This window comes from Leopardus geoffroyi, chromosome B3 (assembly GCF_018350155.1).
Source record: "Leopardus geoffroyi isolate Oge1 chromosome B3, O.geoffroyi_Oge1_pat1.0, whole genome shotgun sequence".
NCBI classification, from domain to species: domain Eukaryota; kingdom Metazoa; phylum Chordata; class Mammalia; order Carnivora; family Felidae; genus Leopardus; species Leopardus geoffroyi.
In genome coordinates, this window is record NC_059337.1 from 210,442 (window position 1) to 232,414 (window position 21,973).

The 21,973-nt window shown below is 48.6% G+C and overlaps 1 protein-coding gene across 2 annotated transcripts; it reads right to left on the bottom strand.

Annotated features, from left to right (window-relative positions):
* Positions 1 to 941: 941 nt before the first annotated feature.
* HYKK (hydroxylysine kinase) lies at positions 942 to 19,520 on the bottom strand. 2 transcript variants are annotated; one of them, XM_045448517.1, is made up of 5 exons: positions 19,385 to 19,520; positions 15,020 to 15,370; positions 13,826 to 13,965; positions 7,740 to 7,923; positions 942 to 3,571 (listed from the first exon to the last, which is right to left on the bottom strand). In XM_045448517.1, the coding sequence occupies exons 2-5, from the start codon at positions 15,363 to 15,365 to the stop codon at positions 3,111 to 3,113; spliced, it is 1,131 nt and encodes a 376-aa protein (XP_045304473.1). In that variant the 5' UTR covers positions 15,366 to 15,370; positions 19,385 to 19,520; the 3' UTR covers positions 942 to 3,110. The 2 variants fall into 2 exon arrangements, with proteins under 2 accessions (XP_045304473.1, XP_045304472.1); XM_045448516.1 differs by having other exon boundaries at positions 2,260 to 3,571; positions 15,020 to 15,388; positions 19,385 to 19,519.
* Between the last annotated feature and the right edge of the window lie 2,453 nt (positions 19,521 to 21,973).

The window sequence follows — 21,973 nt, forward strand, 5'->3', positions numbered from 1 at the left end:
TCCCCCGTTCATGCTCTGTCTCTCTCTGTCCCAAAAATAAATAAACGTTGAAAAAAAAAAAAAAATTTAAAAAGGCAGAAGAAAGGATGAGCCTGACAAGTTTGGGATGGAGCAGTTCAGTCTGGCCAGAATAAAGAGGACCAAAAAGGAAGTAAAGGCAGAAAGGCATCTGAGGTCAATTTATAAGACGCCTTCAATGCCAGAATTTTTTTCGTCAGTAAGAGGGAGGATCAAAGTGATGTTTTAGGATGGTGAGGCCCCACAATCTCCCAGCCCACGTGTTCCTCTTACAGCGTGGTGTGAATGCTTCCCATTCAGAGGTCCTGTGTCTCCTTGCCTTGAATCTGGGTGGGCCTGTGACTTACAGTGGTCGGTCATAAAAGATGATATATTTCTGCCTTGTCATCTTGGGATGGTCATTCTTAGAATGCAGAGAGGTATTCTGCCACAAGCCGAGACGAGGTCCCAGGATTACCTGCCAGGTATGTGAGTGAAGATTGCTCCAGAAAGTTTTAGTCCCCGTGAAGTTCCCTCAACCATCAAATCTCCCTTAGTGCTCAAGTCTTCCCGACTGAGGGCCAAGCATTTGTAGAGCAGAGACAAGCCATCCCAGCGCCTGTCTGAATTTATACCTGCAGAATCCATGAGACAATAAAATGATTGAGATTTAAGCCTACGATTAGGGTAAGTTCTTGGTTAAATTGTCACACGGTAGTATATGTAGCTAGAGTTGTTATCTGCCTCTAGGACGGTGGCTGTAGGTTGGAGAGATTAAGGATAGGAATATCGGAACGTAGGGTTCTCTTGCAGTACAAGAGGGTTTAAGAGCCTGGACAGAAAAAGACACTGGCAAGAGCAGAGTGTGTCGTGCATGTGGTACTGATCCCCAAATCTAGGAATGGGTTTTCTCCTCATGGGTCGAAAGGACCAGAGACTGGCACTTGTAGAAATGCACTCATTCCAGCCGTTTATTAAGGGTGTGCTCTGAGGGTGAAATTCAAGATTCAGTTCATTTTTTCTGGTCCCTAATTTCCTGAATGTCAAGCTTGATTAACAAACAAACAAAAAATGGGAGTGCCAGTCTGGCTCAGTCAGTTTGATCTCAGGGTCTTAAGCTCGAGCTTCACTGTGGGAGTACAGATTACTTTAAAAAATAAATAAAACAAAATCTTTAAGAAAAATACAATGCCTTGAATTGGGAAGCGTGAGTGCTTTCATGTAAGTGATCTCATTTGATCCCAACACAGTCGTGTTCACGTGCATGCGCCTGCATGGGGGGTAGGAGGAGAGGGTTGGGACCCTGGCCCTGGCTGTCTCTGAGCAAATCCCTTGTCTGAAAATGGGGATTAGAGGCGCCTGGATGGCTTAGTCGGTTTAGCACTGACTTTTGCTCAGGTCATGATCTCACAATTCGTGAGTTCGAGCCCCGTGCTGGGCTCTGTTCTGACAGCTCTGAGCCTGGAGCCTGCTTCAGATTCTGTGTCTCCCTCTCTCTCTGCACCTCCCCCACTTACACTCTGTGTGTGTGTGTCTCTCTCTCAAACATAAACTTAAAAAAAATTTTTGTAATGGGGATTAATCATACCACTACTTCTCTCATGGGTTTGTTACAGAGATAAAATGAGATAATGCATGTAAAATAATATGACATAGTAAGAAATACAGGTTTAGTCTTCGTCCAGGTTCTGGCACAAAGCTTCTAGAACCCTTGTAATCTCCGGAATGGTAGGGGATAAACCCCTATACACACTAATAGGGCGACTGCAGAGGCAGGGAAGCAACAGCTATTCATATAGACTGAAAGGGACAGCTATTGAACGGGGGTTTGCACGGCAAGGGTTGTAGACTTGAGTCGTCTTAGAGAATGGATAGTTAGAGCCACAAGAATAAGTAAACAGACACTTAATAAATCACACTGAAGGAGACGTGCAGAGAAATCAGTGAAGGAAACAGTGGTATCGTTAACATCAAGTATACAGTGAACCACTGTTCACCAACATCACATTTTCTCTTTTTGTTTTAACGTTTTTTAAATCATTTTTGAGAGTGAGACAGAGCATGAGTCGGGGAGGGGCAGAGAGAAAGAGGGAGACACAGAATCCAAAGCAGGCGCCAGGCTCCGAGCCGTCAGCACAGAGCCCGATACGGAGCTCGAACCCTCATGACCCGAGCCAAAGTCGGACGCTCAACTGACTGAGCCCTCCAGGAGCCCGACCAACATCACATTTTCATATGTAAAGAGCCACAAATGAGACAGGCTTGGGGGACATCTTAGAGACTTTCTTAGTGTCAATCAAAAACTGACCGTTGTATTTGTGCCTCGGGAGTCATGGCCCTGCCTGCGTGTCCCCTCACCTCCTTGCAGGCCCAGTGTCTTCCAGCATCGGTCTCTAGAGTTCCAGCTTCAAGTGTCCTCTCAAATGCAGACTTTTTCTCAGGAACACCATCTGTGTTTCCTCCTAAGGCATCTTAGTCTCTGCCTTATCGTCTCCAGCCTTTCTTTTAGCATACGTGAATTTTGCAAATATTTTTTGAAACCACGGGGAAAGCACTGTATTGGGTGCAAAAGAAAAAAAGACAGGGGAGACAAAAAATTGTTTCACAGTCTCTGCCCTCAAATAGCTCTTGGGCCACGTGACTACGCAGCCATCATCTGTGATACCGAGTGATGTGCCATGGAAAAGACAGTACAGGGTTCCAGAGACACAGAGCAATAGGGGAAGTCTTCGCAGAATTGGTGATATGACAGTGAGGCCTCTGTGCTACACTCGGTAATTTAAAGTACGTGAACATGTCTATGTTTGTGTTCCTTTCAAAGCGTAAAACAGTCATTGATCTTGGGGCTGGAATATATACACCTTGAGAGATTGACTGAGTCAAAACGTCACTCTGCGTTTTATACATGAGGCAAGCGAGACCCACAGAAAGACACACTTGCTCAGGGGGCATTTTCTTAGACTTAAAAAGTGGTTGTGAGAGTGCTCAGAGGGTTCATGTGCGCCGATCAGTTATATCAATTCATTTTTCGCTGTGCAGGGAAATCCTTCATAGAATTAGATTTGGTCCTTCTGGGTTCTTCCCCATCCAAGCTAATGTGAAATTTCGCCTGGTCACATGGCGATCCCAGAGTCGTAGGACCTGGCAGTTTGAAACCAGATTTCTTCTACAGCTTCCTGGCCCATGTCGAACATCTGCTGCAGGTGCTTCCACCCAGTTTTGGCGGTGATCATGAGATATTCTTTGTTCTCCGGGTGTAGCTGGCAAGAGTGTGCAGCTATGACGAGGGACTGACAAAAGCGACCGCACACAAGGAGGAACAAGGCGCCCCTCTCCACAGGTGTCAGTGGGATGACGCTCTCAAATCCGGCAAGGACGTGGCCTCCCACGTGTAGGGGACTCTTGCTCTCAATCATCATGTACATGATGGTGATGGCCACCTCAAACACATAGTAGCCGTAGCTCATGTCACCGAAGTCTAAAATCCCAGACACGTGATACGTGGCACCTTCAGGGGCTGACTTGATGGCCTCCACTAAAATGTTATGGTCATTAAGGTCTCCGTGATTGACACCTGAAAGGAGAAACATTAAGCCTCGTGAAAACAGGTATGTAACCCCCAGTTCATTCTTCCCACGTCTCCTTTCTCGGGCGTGGCCACTCAAGCAATGCGATGAGCAGTCAGAGGTAGAGCTGAACCCTATTTTCCCTGAAACAAAATAATTTCCTCTGAAAAGGAAAAAAGCAGCCAGATTCGGTGGTTGAACTTGCCTTTGCTTCTGATCAGCACAAGGCCAGACGATGGAGGTTATAGTCACTGCGAACACCTGGTTCTGTTAGCGTAAAGGGAGAGGCAGAACCACCCCAAACCAGAAATGTTTAAAAAGAATACATGTATGTTTGTATTATTATAAGAGGAGTCTAGGGGTGCCTGGATGGCTCAGTCAGTAGAGCATGCAACTCTTGATCTTGGGGTTGTGAGCTGAAGCCCCACATTGGGTGGAGAGATTAAACAATATTGGACAAGAAGAAGGAGGAGGGGGGGAGGGGGAAAGCGAGGAGGAGGAGGAGGAGGAGAAGCCGCCACCAAGAATCCTAGAATGAACTAGATGTGTCTATTTTAACTTAGGATTTCCAAAAAAACTTCTTATGACGGGGCACCTGGATGGCTCAGTGGGTTAAGCGTCTGACTCTTGATTTTGGCTCAGGTCACGATCTCACAGTTCATGTTCCTTCCAGGAATGCGCTGAGTCGCACTTCCCTGCTCCTCAAGATGTTGGTGTATGGCCCTGTGACTTTTTGGTCATTGACACATGAACAGAAGTGATGTCACTTCAGGGCAGAGATTTAAGGGCCAGTGTACAGTGCCCTACATTCTTGCTCCCCGTACTCTAGCAATAGTCCAATTGGTGAAAATCCCATCCATCTAAATCCCAAAGTGACAATAGTAGAACAGAACTGTAGCCAACCCATGATAGGCATGCAGCCCGAGTTAGAACTAAACCTGTTTTTGTAGTCCACATGATTTGGGGGCTATTTGTTACTGCAGCATAGCCTTGCATAGCTGATACACAGTGTGGTATGGGAGGAGACCCAGGCAAATAGAACAGGGGAATAAAATGGAGCCCCAAAACATTTAGTTTATAGCAGAGGTGTACTGCAAAACAAAGAGAGGAAAGCTGGCGCTTTTTTTTGAGAGAAAGAGAGAGAAAGGGTGGAAGTGAGTGAGGGGCAGAGACAGAGAGAGAGAGAAGCGGGACTCACCTGAGGCAGGGCTTGTGTTTACCCAAAACGGGGCTCAAGCTCACGAACCATGACATCATGACCTGAGCAGAAGTCAGATACTTAACCAACTGAGCCACCCAGGTGCCCCAGAAAGATGGCTTTTTTTTTTTAAACGTTTATTTATTTTTGAGACAGAGAGAGACAGAGCATGAACCGGGGAGGGGCAGAGAGAGAGAGAGACACAATCTGAAACAGGCTCCAGGCTCTGAGCTGTCAGCACAGAGCCTGACGTGGGGCTCGAACTCACGGACCGTGAGATCATGACCTGAGCCGAAGTCAGACACTTAACCGACCAAGCCACCCAGGCGCCCCAAAGATGGCTTTTTAATAAATGTTGGTGGAAAACAATATCAGCCATGGGAAAAATTCACACCATATGTAAATTCCTGATGATTTATAGACCTATTATGAAATGCAAAAGCTATGACATTTTAGTAAGATCATATAGGAGAATATCTTCATGACCACAGGGTAGAGAAAAATTTCTACACAAGACACACGACACTAACCATAGAGTAAAAGATTGATGTATTTGAAACCAATAAATTAAGGATTGTTCATCAAAATATATCATAAAGAAAGTGAAAAGGGAACAGAATGGGACAAAATATTTGTAACACATATAACCACCGAAGGATCTGTATCCAGCAATCAATGAGAAAAAAATCCCAGTAGAAAAACTGGCAAAAGACTTGCACAGGCACTTCACAAAAGGGTTTACCCAAACGGCCAATAAATAGGGAAATGTATAGTAAAACCCCAACAAGAAATCATCACAGGGGTGCCTGGGTGGCTTAGTCGGTAGAGCCTGCGACTCTTGATCTTGGGTCGTGAGTTCAAGCCCCACATTGGGCATGGAACCTACTTAAAAAAAAAAAAAAAATCATTACATTCTATCAGATGGGCGAAAAGTAAAACATCTGATGATACCAAGGGTGTAGAGCCATGAAAACTTTCATCCTCTGCCGGCAGTAGCATAAAGTCGACATACAACCACTTTGGAAAACAGTTTGACGTTATCTCGTAAAGCTGCATATAGACATGTCCTATGACCCAACAGTCCTACCCCAGGACCCATGACATCACACACTCAGCAATCCAGATGAGAAATGAGGGGAGCTTGGAACAAGTGGTAGTAGTTAAGGTGGGGTAAAGTAGGTAAAAATGGGGCACATTTGAAGTTAGAGCTGGTAGAATTTGATTGGATGTGAGGCGTGAGAGAAAGAACAAAGCCAAGGCTGCCAAGTCCTAGGGTTGTGATCAGACCAACTAGTGAGTGGTGGGTACATTTTAATGAGACGAATATGAGTTGTGGGGGCAGATTTGAGGGCAAATCAACTCTGTTTTCCTGCTACCACCTCGCATTGCGTGTTTGGTTTTTTTTTAAGTAGGCTGCACGCCCAGCATGGAGCCCATCATGGGGCTTGAACTCATGACCCTGAGATCAAGACCTGTGCTGAGATCAAGAGTCAGATGTTTAACTGACTGAGACACACAGGCGCCCCACCCCCTTGCATTGTGTTTACATAAAGTAAATGCTATGGATTGAAATGTGACTGCCCCGCCGCCCCAACAATTCACATGTGGAAGCCCTACCCCCCAGTGTGGTGGTATTTGGAGATGGGGTCTTCAGGAGGTTGACAGGGGTGAGATGAGGTCATGAGGGTGGGGCCCTCATGATGGGATTTATGCCCTGATAAGAAGAGACACCACAGAGCATGCTTGACACAGAGAGAAGGTGGCTGTGCGCCAGGAAAGAAACTGCCCATGACGGCACCCCAGATTTCCAGCCTCCAGGACGGTGAGAAATAAATTTCTGTTGTCTACGCCCCCTGGTACTTTGTTAACGCAGCCCAAGCGGAGGCCACAAGGGACACATACTGCCTAGGTTAGGCTTGCTAGAAATGCCCCTTACTTTCTTGTCCTTTGACTAAGGCTTCACACTCAGTCAAGAGGCCGGTTACACCCTAGAGAAACTGTTCTCCGTGTCCATGAGGAGATATGGACTAGCGTGCTCACCAGAGCCCCGTGATGTAGCAGGAAAAAAAAAAAAAAAAAGGGAACCCACACAAAATTCTACTGACGAAAGAACAAACCAGGCCAAAAAAATTACAGTATGTTCGGGGAGCCTGGTGGCTCAGTGGGTTTGGCGTCTCGATTTTGGCTCAGGCCGGGATCTCACGGTTCATGAGATGGAGCCCCGCGTCGGGCTCCAAGCTGACAGTGTCGAGCCTCTCTCCTCTTGCTCGGCCCCTCCCCTGCTCACACTCACCCTCCCTCAAAAATAACTAAGTAAAAATTACAGTACATTGAAGTAAATGGTGGTACGCACATACTCTGGAATACTATTCAGCAGTTAACAACGGTGAACTAAATGAACTGGAACTACAGGTCAAGTGGATCGATCCAGAGACAACACTGAATAAGAAACGCAGGTTGCAGGGGCACCTGGGTGGCTCGCCGGTTAAGCGTCAGACTTCGGCTCAGGTCATGATCTCGCAGTTCGTGGGTTCGAGCCCCGCGTCGGGCTCTGTGCTGACAGCTCGGAGCCTGGAGTCTGCTTCAGATTCTGTGTCTCCCTCTCTCTCTGCCCCTCCCCTGCTCACTCTGTCTCCCTCTCTCTTAAAAATGAATAAACATTTGGGGCGCCTGGGTGGCGCAGGCGGTTAAGCGTCCGACTTCAGCCAGGTCACGATCTCGCGGTCCGTGAGTTCGAGCCCCGCGTCGGGCTCTGGGCTGATGGCTCAGAGCCTGGAGCCTGTTTCCGATTCTGTGTCTCCCTCTCTCTCTGACCCTCCCCCGTTCATGCTCTGTCTCTCTCTGTCCCAAAAATAAATAAACGTTGAAAAAAAAAATTAAAAAAAAAAAAAAAATTAAAAAAAACAAACTTTAAAGATAAATAATATAAATAGCAAAAAAAAAAAAAAAAATACTTATCTGATCAGAGGAATACTCACATTCTCGAAAATCACCTAACTTGGTCAGGACCTCGCCCTTGAACAGCTGAATGACCTGTGTGACGATCTCTCGGTTTCGGCTCTGGCCCAAGGCATACAGGTACTTCTCCAGAAGAGGAACGTTTTTCAGATTCCAAATGAAGTTTTCTCGACGAAGGCAACTTAACTTTGGGTGATGGAATTTCTAAATCAAAGGCAAGAAACTCTTTAGAGTCTGGAGAGTCAGAGCGACCGCTACCTCGAGCTCCACAACCCCCCCCAGTGCTGGTCCCAGGGGCGCACGGGAGGGGCGCCACGCTCAACAACTCGCCCCGTTTAATCCCCCCACAAAACAATGACTGCATATTTGCACAGGACCTCGTAGCTCTGAGGGCACGTGCCCATCTCGCTTCACGCCCATGATGGTGTGTCAGGGATTAGCCACAGCCTATGGCAGGGCCGGAGGCGGTTACAGAGAACTCTATTCTCCCCACGTGACCTGCCGGCCCCTCATCACCTCTCTGACTTCACCTTCTGCTGCTTTTGCTGACTGTCCTCCAACCACCCTGGCCTCCCTGCGGTTGGAGAACACGCCAAGCACGGCTCCACCTCGCGGCCTCTGCGTGTGCTGTTTCCCCCTCGTGGGATACTCTTGCCCAGACCTCCGTTGGTCCGGGGTCTTCATCGCTGCCAGCTCCTCACCCAAAAACCACCTTCTGTGGAGGGCGCCCTGACCACTCCATCTAAAATCTCAGCCCTCTCTCCAATGCTTCAGATCCCTCTTCTCTGCTTGTTTTTTCTTCTTAAGGTGCGGCACGTCTTGCTAACATCCACCATACTCCACCCTCGCGCCTGCCTGTCCTCCCTAGAACGTAAGCTCCACAGAGAGGAGTTTTGTGCTTGGTCCCTACGCCTGGAACGGTGCCTGGTGCACAAAAGACACTGCTCAAGCAGTATCTGCCGAATAAATGAGCATTCTTACGACAGAAAATTCTAGAACTGCCAGGCCTTTAGATTTTGACCACTCTATCTGAGGTTTGACATGGCTTTGACCATCGTTGCACAAAAGGGGAAACTGAGGTTTGGAGCAGGATAATGAGTTACCAGTGGGGGGCTGAGGGAGGGCTGACCTGTCCCAGAGTGGGGGGATCACCGGTGGAATAGTGTTTCTCCTGTGAGAAATACACTTTACATGACAACCCAGGATACTGCCAACACACGGAGAGGGGAAAAAAAGTCCATAAACGATACGTAGACTACTATGTGTGAGATATTCTGGTGTTCTCCATTGTATTCTATTTCTTTAAAAACGTGCCTCTAAATTCATTCTAATGTCCACTCTCGAGACCTGGGGTTCCAAACCCTTCCCCTGATGTCCCTGCTTTCGCCACCACGTCCTTGAAGTAGCCTCGGTTTCAATACCTCGCACAGGAGGTACTCTTTACCCTTGAACGGTTCTGCCCTCTTCCTTCTGCTGAGCTAAACTGTCTCAGCAATAGTGTCCCTGCCATGGGCTGTCACTGGGACATCCGTGCCAATAGTGTCCCTGCCGTGGGGTCTCGCTGGGCCATCTGGGGCCGTCTGGAACACGGTCAGTGCTTCTCCCACATGACTGTCTTCCATGTACTTCCAGACAGGGCTCCTCCCCCTCAGAGCCTTCTCTTCTGCAGAGTCAACCTTTCTGGTTCCTTCCGTGAGTCCTCACATGACAGGGTTTTGAATTCCTGACCACTGGTGTGTTAAGTGCCACTGCAGATCCCAAAAAACTCTGCAGAGTAAGCACTAAAACACCGTTAGAAGCTGTGCCTTCTGGGGGGTAGCACTGGAACTAAGAATGGAGATGATAGGGAAGAGAAAAAAATGTTCATCTTATGCCTTTCAGTACTGGGTGAAATTTCAACCATGCATATTTCTTACTTTCATTTTTTTGAGTTTATTTATTTTGAGAGAGAGAGAGAGAGAGAGAGAGAGAGAGAGAGTGCAAGCATGGGAAGGGCAGAGAGAAAGAGGAGAGAGAGAGAATCCCAAGCAGGCTCTGTGCTGTCAGCTTAGCACCTGACGTGGGGCTCGAATCCACGAGCCATGAGATCATGACCTGGGCCGAAACCAAGAGTTGGGCGCCCGACTGACTGAGCCCCCCAGGCGCCCCTCTTACTTTCATTTTTAAAGAAAGTAAAATATGGGGCGCCTGGGTGGCGTAGTCGGTTGGGCGTCCGACTTCAGCCAGGTCACAATCTCGCGGTCCGTGAGTTCGAGCCCCGCGTCGGGCTCTGGGCTGATGGCTCGGAGCCTGGAGCCTGTTTCCGGTTCTGGTCTCCCTCCCTCTCTGCCCCTCCCCCGTTCATGCTCTGTCTCTCTCTGTCCCAAAAATAAATAAACGTTGAAAAAAAAAAATTAAAAAAAAAAAAAAAAGAAAGTAAAATATAACACTCTTGCCGGGCTTCCAATGGAGCAACGGTCCACTCGGGGAGGCTCTGAGTCGGCTCCTAAAACGGTGGCACTGTTAGCCATGCAGCCCACAGGAGACCCTCTCGGCTCCGGCAGGAGAAGCGGGAGACCACCCGGAATCCAGGCCAGGAGTCACACACGGCTGGGTTTCAACAGGCTCTGCCACTTAATATCTCGGATCTGTTTCCTTGACGGTGAAATCAGAGTATCAACACCAGCCTCCCAATCGTCTCTGATACACTAAGACGCGAAACAAATCCAGACCTCATACGTAGCGGGTGCTCAGCAAAGGTTTGTTGGACATGAATGTTGCAGCCAACGCGCCCGACTTCTCTGGCCTTTCTTTCCTGGCTGCTCGGTGCACCACGCCGAGCTCCTGAGGGTTTCATCACTACTGCACTAAATGTAAACATCCCGACTGAAGGGCACAGATGGTTAGACTGGATAAAATAGCAAGACCCATGTACACACTGCTTGCAAGAAGGACTTGTAATATAGAGGCTGTGGTGGGGCGCCTGGGTGGCGCAGTCGGTTGGGCGTCCGACTTCAGCTCAGGTCACGATCTCATGGTCCGTGAGTTCGAGCCCCGCGTCGGTATATATGCAGGGGCGCCTGGGTGGCACAGTCGGTTAAGCGTCCGACTTCAGCCAGGTCACGATCTCGCGGTCCGTGAGTTCGAGCCCCGCGTCGGGCTCTGGGCTGATGGCTCAGAGCCTGGAGCCTGTTTCCGATTCTGTGTCTCCCTCTCTCTCTGCCCCTCCCCCGTTCATGCTCTGTCTCTCTCTGTCCCAAAAAAAATAAAATAAACGTTGAAAAAAAAATGTTTAAAAAAAAAAATAGAGAGGCTGGGGGCATAAAGCAGCCAAGAATTTTTTCCACTCAGTCTCAGGAGATTGTAAATATCGAGTCTCTGGGACAGAGGGCATAAAAATCCCCTAAATCTTATTGTTGGGGTGTTCCCAGCCCCGTCCCATCTCTTAGCTCCTGCTAAGTCTCCACCTTACTCTTCTTGCTAAAGCACCAGCCGGATGGAAAGAAACTACGGGCAGAAGCAAGGAGTGACTCGGGCAGGCTGACCACAGTAGCCACAAGAGGGGCACAATGTGAGGTCAGTGGAGGCTGCTCTGCTTCGTCCACGGCAAGAAGCCTTTGCCGGCACAGATCTCAGCAACCACCAGCCCCCGTCTCTGATAGTTCTCCTAGTTCTCCCCCTCTTCATCCCTCCTGTCCTCTGCTCCGGGCTACAAAGGCCACCTCGTGACTGATGTCAGGGGAGAATGCTGCCTACTTGTGCGCGGGGCTGTGACCCAGCAGACACAGGTGCGAACCCACGTCTCGCTCAGCCCCTCCCTCTCCCACAGGCTTCACATTAAATCAATCACCGACTTGGCTCTGTCTCCAAAATATATCTTGAACCTTTCCTTCAAGCTTGAGGAGACCTTCAAGCTCTCAATCCGCGTTTATCTGATTATTCATTAGCTTCCTAGATGCATTCCCTGCCTCCATTCTGGCTTTCTGCCAATCCATCCACCACACTGATCCACAGAGTGCTATAAACTAGAAATCTTTGCCTGTTTAAAAACCCTCCAAAGTCCCTAAGCTCCTCAGTATCGTATATGCTGATGTATCTTATAATCTGACCACGGGATGTTTCCAACTTTATCTTCTGTCTCCCTCAGGCTTAACCCCTGTATTCCAAGCATAACGAATCACCAGAAGTTCTGGAACATGATCATTGTACCGGCACGGCTGTTCGCATGCTGTTTCCTCTAGCTAGAAAGCCCTCCCTCCTTCTTCTCTGACTGATGGGTTCCTAACTTTTAAGAACCAGCTCATAAGTTGCTTCTTTTTTTTTTAATCCAGTCCCCTTGAATACCTGCTATGTGTTTCACACTGTTAGACAGCAAGGGAAAAAGATGATTAAGGCATAAACCAGGGGCTCCTCGGTGGTTCAGTCAGTTGAGTGTCCGACTTCAGCTCAGGTCATGATCCCGTGGTTCTGGGTTCGAGCCCCACGTCGGGCTCTGGGCTGACAGCTCGGAGCCTGGAGCCTGCTTCGGATTCTGTGTCTCCCTGTCTCTCTGCCCACCCCCCACCTCAAAAATAAATAAACATTAAAAAAAATTAAAAAAAAAAAACAAAGCATAAACCATCTCTTAAGAAGCTCACTGCTTCTGGGGCATCTGCGTGACTCAGTCGGTTGAGTGTCTGACTGATTTCAGCTCAGGTCATGATCCCAGCGTCATAGGATAGAGCCCTGCGTTGGGCTGCGTACTGAGCATGGACCCTGCTTGGGATTCTCTCTCTCTTCTTCTCTCTCTCTCTCTGCCCCACCCCCTGCTCACGTGTGCTCTCTCTCTCTCTCTAACAATAATAATAAAAAAAGAAGCTCACTGCTTCTCATGAACCATACGTAACAGGAAGTGCAAATATGCAATAATTACGATACCATATGTGGTAGTCTGTTGTTCTGATGTCCCCTATGAATCATGCTTCCTTTATTCACACCCTATGTAGCTTCTCCCAGTTGACTTTGGGATTAGACACGTCACTTGCTTTGGCCAATGGGACACTAGCTAGCATGATTCAAACTGTCTCAATAACTCAATAACAGGCTCAATAACTGTCTGTGAACTGGGATTTGTCCCCTCGGAGCACTCTCTCAGAAACCAGCAGCCATGTTGTAAAGACGCTCAGCCATCCTGAAGGATGAGACACCATGTGACAAGCAGAGGCCACATGGAGGGCTGAGCTCCCAGCTGAGTACAGCTGCATGAGTGACCCCAATCAATACCACATAGAGCAGGAGATCCACTCAGTCAACCCATGGAAACATGACAAATAAGTCATTATTGTTTCAAGCCAGTAAGTTTGGGGATGACTTGTTACACAGCACTAGCTGACTGGAACATAGCCCAATAAGTACAGTGATAGAAGGATGTCCAAGTTCAGAAGTAGCAAGAGAAGGAAGTGGTCAATTATGCACAGCACGGGAAGAGAAAAGGTCGGGGGGGGGGGGGCGCCTGGGTGGCGCAGTCGGTTAAGCGTCCGACTTCAGCCAGGTCACGATCTCGCGGTCCGTGAGTTCGAGCCCCGCGTCGGGCTCTGGGCTGATGGCTCAGAGCCTGGAGCCTGTTTCCGATTCTGTGTCTCCCTCTCTCTGACCCTCCCCCGTTCATGCTCTGTCTCTCTCTGTCCCAAAAATAAATAAACGTCGAAAAAAAAAAATTTTTTTTAAAAAAAAGAAAAGGTCAGGGGAGATTTCACAGACCTGGGCAGAAAGGAGCCTTACTGTCATAAAATTCATGCATCTAAGACCCTATTTCCTTCATCACAAACCTTAGGAGGCACCACACATAAAAAGGGAGTCTGACACTGGGTCTATCTTTTAAGTAAAATAAATCAAAACTAGGGGCGCCTGGGTGGCTCAGTTGGTTAAGCATCTGACTTTGGCTCAGGTCATGATCTCACAGTTCATGAGTTTGAGCCCTGTCAGGCCCTATGCTGACAGCTCAGAGCCTGGAGCCTGCTTCAGATTCTGGGTCTCCCTCTCTCTCTCTCTCTGCCCCTCCCTCACTTGTGCTCTCTATCTTAAAAAAAAAAAAAAATCAAAACTAAACAAAAAATTCTTATAAATAAGATAAAACCACAAATCTTACCTCCAGTGTCTTATCCAATTTGCCAGCTAGCCTGCCAATTTCATACAGTAGCTGGGGGCTGATGGGGATCTCAGCTATAGGCCTTCCTGGGAGGTAAGTCAGGAGCCTCACCAAGTAGCTTGCGATTTCGGAGCCACTATCTAGATGGATAGAAGGTTATATCCTGTTAATTATTCTCCAAAAAATGGACTTTCTGGCTTTGTAATTATTATCATAGAGAATAACAGAAATCACAGAAGAAGAGAAATGCATGAGCTAACCTAAAACCAGCCAGCAGGATTTTATGGAGCAGGACTGAGCAGATCGGCGCAGACAGAACAGACAAACCTCACAGCCCCGGAACCAGGCACTTACACACCAGCAGTGCTCCAGTCCCAGCTTTGCCGGCCTTAGCACTAAACATAAATTGCCTGGTCTGGCAAATGGACCTAAAACACGTTTTCATAAGTTTATAATTGAGGAAAGTGTGATATAGAGAAATGACAGTTTCAGAGGCTTCTTCAGGGGCAAACGGCGGGGGGGGGGGGGGGGTGGGAGCCTGTGTGTCGGGGCCTGGATGGGGCCTCACTTGTTTGGAGCCATGCAGATTATGACAGAATGGGTGATCGTATAAGAGGGAAATAATGGTCAAGATTTAACCTTTAACAAATTCCAGGGCTGAGCTGATTTCAGGCTGCTGCTTAGAGAACTCTACAGGTTCAGCTTAGAATTTTGGCAAAATTAGAGGGAAATGGGCCAGAGTCTCACAGACGAGGACTCCAGTCTTAGGAATATCAAGCAGTGGGTCCCAGGTTACCATACACAGAAATGACAGAGCTGGGATCTAAAATCCCTGATTTCTAGTCCTGTGTTCTTTCTTCCACACCACAGCACCAAGATACACAGCTGGTCTGATGACTAAAAATGTTTCATTATTTTTCTGTTAAAAAAAATTTCCCCTAACTCCACGTGTCCTTAGTGCCTCATCCATCAAGACCTTCCTAAGGGGAGGAGTTACGCCAGATCCCAGCTCTAACCACTTCGGAATCAGAGCCCCTGATCTGCACTTGGGTGATGCTGTGGCCTCCCCCAGCCACTGAACAAATAACCACATCCACGCTGGGAGCTATAAACCTGTTCTTGATATTCCCACCGTAGCCAAAATGCAGTAACGTACATGCACAGGCGATGACGAGTGACGTGGTAATTTCTTACCTGTGGACACAAGAGAGGTTAGGTTGTCTCCTTTAGTGCGACACACAGAGGCTGTTGGGAACCCAGCGGCTCTCAGAAACATGATGATGTGACTCTGAACTTCAATCAGCTCTGGAGTTTTGCTCGACTCAGTGTTGCTTATTTTGAGGACATACTCAGTCGGGCCATCTGTAGCGTCTTTGGTTCTTGAAACGCATACGTGAAAGTTTTGGTCATCGTAGCTAGGAAGTGGCTGGATCTTGGAAACTTTTAACCCAAATACCGATTCCACTAATGCAGAGGCTTGGGTTTCACTGAAAGCGGGCTTGGTGAGAGCCTGTGACTGAAGATCATCTCCATATGACATTATGTCTAGAGGAAACAAAAAAACTAGAAAGAGACATATAATGAATATATTTAATGAAGTGATGTTTCTTAAGACAGACCAATAATGTTGCTCAATACTGATTCTATAGTTCTTATTATTTAAAAATTTTTATTTTGATGTTTATTTATTTTTGAGAGAGAAATAGAGTGTGAGCAGGGGAGGGGCAGAGAGACAGGGAGACACCGAATCCGAAGCAGGCTCCAGGCTCCGAGCTGTCAGCACAGAGCCCGACGCGGGGCTTGAACCCACAAACCGTGAGATCGTGACCTGAGCCAAAGTCGGACGCTTAACCGACTGAGCCACCCAGGCGCCCCAATATAGTTCTTATTATTAATTTTCACTCATAAAGTTAAAAAATCACATCAGCAAATGAGATAAAGAAGTGGGTGTTTTGGCAGGTGAATAAATTTCCTTGCACCACAAATTACTTTTAAACTCACCTTGCAAACAGAAGGTATGTTTCCAGGGACAGGATACAGATGAGGAAAGCGCCTGGTATCACCTCATCCAATTCCTGCTCTGCTCCCCCACTTTATTTATGGGGAGATTTGGGTCCTGGGAGGTGAGAGGCCTCACCCAAAGTGACATACGATGTAACAGTAAGGACTCGGCTCTTGACACTCCCAAGCCAGGGTTTTGTCCCTTTGACTGTTACCATCAGTTTGGGGCTAAAATATAAACTGAAACACGGGGGTCTTACTCTCCCGGCCCCACTTTGAATTCTAAGGCTCACCCTCCAGCTTACCACGCATGCTCCCGGTACGCCAGTGTGGGCTGGCGCGCAGAGCATCATGGGAGGCACAGGTGACGATGTGAAAGCGCGCCTAGCGGGCTCTGTGACCCCAGAAAAGTTAACTCTGGCTTACAAATATCCGAACAATAAAAAACTTTAGAGCTATTCAAAACAACAAGTTATAAGGCAGTAAGTAATAAACGGAGGGTGCCAAAGAAACCCTGGGTTAAGTACAAACCCGACGTGTCTGAATTAACACTGAATGACTCCATTTACCTTAACTCGTAAAGAATACATTTTCTCCGGCTAAGAGGAATAAGGGCTTGAAATAAAAATGTTACGTGGGGCACCCGGCTGGCTCTGTCAGTGGCGCGTGTGACTCTTGATCTCGGGGTTGTAGGTTTGAGCCCCACGTTGAGGGGGGGGGGTGAGTAGAGATCACTTAAAAATAAAATCTAGAGTGGGGGCGCCTGGGTGGCTCAGTCTGTTAAGCGTCAGACTTCGGCTCAGGTCACGATCTCACGGTCTGTTGGGTTCCAGCCCCGCTTCCGGCTCTGTGCTGACAGTTCAGACCCAGGTGCCTGCTTTGGATTCTGTGTTTCCCTCTCTCTCTCTGCCCCTCCCCTGCTTGCACTCTGTCTCTCAAAAATAAATAAACATTAAAAAAATTTTTTTAGTTAAAAAATAAAATAAAATCTAGGGGCACCTGGGTGGCTGTAGGTTGACTGTCCAATCCTGATTCTGGCTCAGATCATGATCTTGCGTTTCATGAGTTTGAGCCCCACATCAAGCACTGTGCTGACAGTTTGGACCTGGTTGGGATTCTCCCTCCTTCCCTCTCTCTCTGCCCCTCCCCAACTCTCAATGTCTCTGTCTCTCTCAAAATAAATAAATAAAACTTAAAAAAAAAAAAAAAAATCCTGGGATGCCTAAGTGGCTCAGTCGGTTAAGTAGCCGGCTTTGGCTCAGGTCATGATATAGTTTGTGGGTTCGAGCCCCACATCGTGCTCTGTGCTTGACAACTCAGAGCCTGGGGCCTGCTTCAGATTCTGTGTCTCTCTCTCTCTCTGCCCTTCTCCTGTTCATGCTCTGTCTTTCTCTCTCTCTCTCTCTCTCTCTCTCTCTCTCTCTCTCAAAAATCAATAAAGATTTTTAAAAAATTAAAAAAAAATCCTTTAAGTTCTAAAAAAAATTATGGGCAGTTACGTAAAATGAAGTTACAACTGAGTTTCTGAAATGGTGTATGAAATTAATATATGATAGAGATTCGGAGGAGAGAGAACTGATACAGCCTGAGGAAGATATTCTTGACAATAGGGATCTGAACTGAGTTACTGAGTATGACTTGGGCGGACAGGATGGGGGAGAGTGTTTTCTTCTCCTTGGCGACACGGCCCTCTGCTCACACGCCCGGCATCCCCAAAGCATGTAGTGACACAGATACAGCGATGTGGGGCTTCTGAACACACTTCAAGGGCCAAGTAGCTAGGGTCCTTGTATCCTCACTCCCCTCTTTTTTTTTTTTTTTTTAAATTTTTTTTTTCAACGTTTATTTATTTTTGGGACAGAGAGAGAGACAGAGCATGAACGGGGGAGGGGCAGAGAGAGAGGGAGACACAGAATCGGAAACAGGCTCCAGGCTCTGAGCCATCAGCCCAGAGCCCGACGCGGGGCTCGAACTCACGGACCGCGAGATCGTGACCTGGCTGAAGTCGGACGCTTAACCGACTGCGCCACCCAGTCGCCCCCTCACTCCCCTCTTTTTATAAAATAGTTTTATTTCAATCCTCCCTTCGTACTAAGTTGTAAATAATTAAAAACATCTTGGGGTAGGTTGCATTTTAGGGCACGATTCTGACTGTTGTTCAAGGGATGTAGTGTCATATAAAAAGAATCTCATGGGGGCGCCTGGGTGGCTCGGTCGGTTAAGCGTCCGCGACCGACTTCAGCTCAGGTCATGATCTCACGGTCCGTGGGTTCGAGCCCCGCTTCGGGCTCTGTGCTGACAGCTCAGAGCCTGGAGCCTGTTTCAGATTCTGTGTCTCCCTCTCTCTGTGACCCTCCCCCATTCATGCTCTGTCTCTCTCTGTCTCAAAAATAAACGTTAAAAAAAAAATTAAAAAAAATAAAAAATAAAAAGAATCTCATGAACAGTTAGCTCTTATTGATAGAAATAAGAAGCTGTTGCTTCTGGCAGGGAGGTGGCAGGAGAAAACTTTCTGGAGGAAAATGTCTATATTTTTACTGTGCTTTGGTTACATGGGTGTATACATTTTTCAAAACTTAGCTTAAAACTTAAGTGAGCGAACGATCTGTGAATCTCACCAAATGTAAATTTACATTAAAAAAAAAAAAAAAAAAAAAAAAAAAGCCTGTGTGAGAAACTGGCTAGGAAGAGGGTTGAAGGGGCGTCTTAGAGCTTTCTCAGAGTCCCCAGATCACCATATGCCTGTTAGTGTGCAATCACTTCAGATCTATGAAACCCAAAGCCCAGCCCACCGCAGTGAGGACAGCGAGGTAAAATTCAGGGAGGCACACACAGGATGTGACCCCTTCCTGCCTCAGCCCGACACTGTTGCCTGATGACTCCAGCGATAACAGGAATATTCGTCTAACATGCCATTCCCCTCCGCGTCCCCGCCTTCCTCGACCCTCTTTCCCGCACTGATTTCTCCCACCTCCAAGCCCGCCCCAGCTGCTCAGTTTCCACCACCTGTTATAGTTCCTACGGTCTTGCTAATCACTTCTCATGTTTACTTTCTGACCAGGATATTTGCTTTCAGATTTTGTTCACTAAAGATGTTGTAAAAACGCCTGAATGGGGTTTCGAAACTTCATCTTTGCACCTGAAACCTCTGGGAACCAATATATCCTACCACACTGCGTTTGAGCTTTAAAACTGCATGAGATTCTGAAATTCCGGACGAAACAGGGGAGTTATTCTGCATTTTCCCTCCTCTCCAGACGTCACCCCAGCGCGCCCTGCACACACCCCCTCCGATTCCTTCTGCGCTGTCCTCGCGCCAGGCCCCGTGCAGGTCTGCACCCCAGCACCCAGCCCAGACCCACAGCGCGCCCCCGGGGATTCCGGTGGTCTTCCCGCTGCGGCAGGGGACTGGTGGGGGGCGCCGGGGCCGCGGAGGGGACGAGGAGGAGGGGGCTGCAGCCCCGGACCCCGCCCCTCCGCCAGGGGGCCCCCGGAGCCCCCAGTGCACCCCCAGGCCGGTGCCTCGGCCCAGACCCCTGCTCTCCCCGGTCGGCTCACCCGCAGCGACCCCGGGTCCCGAGAGGACACAGCTGACCCGCACCCCGCGGTCCTGAGGCGGCCCGGGCCAGCGCGAGCCTGCAAGCCCCAACTTCTGATTGGCGCCTCGCCATCCCCCTCCGCCAGTCAGTACACAGTGCTGGGAGGCGGGCCCGCCACGCCCCGGCCCGCGAGATCCGGCTTCTGATTGGCCCCTCGCGATCCCCCTCCGCCAGTCAGCGCAGAGTGCTGGGGGGCGAGGCTCGGCCGCCGGCCGCACCGCCCCGGCCCGCGAGATTCGGCTTCTGGAGTGGCTCTCCGCAGCTCTGTCCCGCCTTCCCTCGGTGGTGACCCCACTCAGAATCCGTCTACCTCTCACAGAACGGCATCTCTTGTTTCTGATTGGCTTTTGTGGATTCCGCCCCGCCCCCTTTCTGCCCCGGAAGAGCACCTCGCGGTTGGGTCGAGTCCCTCCGCGGCTCAGAGCGCCGTTTCCACCAGACTGCGGAGTAATCTGCTTTCCCTTGCCTCGGCCTCCGTCCAGCTGCCGCCGGAGTCCGTTCCCGCGCGGCCCGAAGTTACCTCCCTAGTGCCGCGGGCCCACGCGCCCCTCCGCCGCGCGCCGACCCCACCTCCGGCTGGACTCGGGCCGCGGCTCCAACTTGCACTCGCTCCCAGGTCCGCGGGCCGAGCAGCAGATGGAGGGGGCGAGAGGGCGGCCCCCGGCTTCCCGCGGCTGGGCCCAGGTCGGGCCTGAATCCCCTGCAGGAAACCGCCGTGTGCCCGCGGAGTGGGGATCCCGGTGGTCGGGGGCGCCAGGCAGGACTTCTCGGTGGGTCGGAGCTCTGGCCTGCTGCGCGGCCTCCGTGGTTCTATGCCCCCTCTTGCTCCCTGCGGGTACCGCACCCCTCCCCGGGCGGGTACAGCATCATCCCCCCTCCCCCGTGTAGGTACTGCACCCCCACTTTGGGTACAGCACCCCTCCTCTGTGCGCCTACAGCATCCCCGGTGCAGGTAATGCACCCCTCCCCTGTGTGGGTACAGCACCCCGCCCCCACCCCGTGTGGGATGAGGGATGGGGATGACTGAACCGCCAGAAAATGGGGACAGATGAAGAGTCAGGGCTACTAGGTCCACAATGGCCTCCTTTCCACCCACAGTGTCTTCTTTAGAAACACTGTATTTTGTCATTTGCCCTTTCATTTTGGGGCTTGAACTCACAACCCCGGGATCAAAAGTTGCATGCTCTAAGGACTGAGCCAGGCAGGTGCCCCCGCCCTTTCATTTTAAATGAGCATCTTTGTCTTTAATAAATCCTCATACATAAATCTTCTGTGCATTTCCATTTATGTCCTTAAAATACCCTGCTCGGTCCTATCATTGGGTCTAATAGAATGAACATTTCTAAAGCTTTTCGTATATGCTGCCAAGTCATGTTTTTCCTCAAAATGCCAGTACTGGGTATCATAATGTAAAAATCTCCACCAGTCTAATAAATGTCATGTCCATGTTGGATGAACAATGTTTTTCATCTCCACTTGGCCACCTGGGACACTTAAGTAGTGGCTCTTAGAGTTCAGTGATCAAAACTTGGAAGGAACAGAATGAACAATCTGTAGGCTGAGATTGCAGGCACGATTTTGTATCATAAGATGTCCTGTCACACATAATAGCCGTTTATGAAACTTTCTTTACAGTATATGGCAGGTTGTTAAAAATGTTCAAAACTCCGTGACCACACAATCGTCACATTTTGTGGGGATTACGTAACACAGCTGCTTTTGCAATACATGTTCCAATTTTGAAGTACACTGAACACAAGCCTAACGGTTTGGTATTTTTGAAAAATTATCACACAACTCCCATGAAACCAAAACAAACAGGCTGGAGCTACACTAATTTACAATTTAAAACCTGGACTGGCACCAAGCGGAAACTGGCAACAGAGGCACACTGGGAGACTCCCTTTGTGCTCTAGTATCCAAACGGCCAGCCTGTGCCTGTGTGGGATGAGCCTTTGTAATGCAAACTTCACAGAACGCTGAATTGGAACCTTCAGAACATCTCTAACCATGTGCCAATCTTGGTTCCTGAACACCAGATCTTAATAAACTTGACTCACTCACTTGGGTTGCTATTAAGAGTGGTAGCAAGGGCAGGTATTTTTATTTTTTTTTTCATTTTTTTTTCATTTTTAAAAATTTACATCCAAATTAGTTAGCATCTAGTGCAGCAATGATTTCAGGAGTAGATTCCTTAATGCCCCTTTCCCATTTAGCCCATCCCCCCTCCCACCACCCCTCCAGCAACCCTGAGTTTATTGTCCATATTTGAGTCTCTTCTGTTTTGTCCCCTCCCTGTTTTTATATTATTTTTGTTTCCCTTCCCTTATGTTCATCTGTTCTGTCTTAAAGTCCTCATATGAGTGAAGTCATATATTTGTCTTTCTCCGACTAATTTTGCTTAGCACAATACCCTCCAGTTCCATCCACATGGTTGCAAATAGCAAGATTTCATTCTTTTTGACTGCCAAGTAATACTCCATGGTATATATATATACCACATCTTCTTTATCCGTTCATCCCTCGATGGATATTTGGGCTCTTTCCA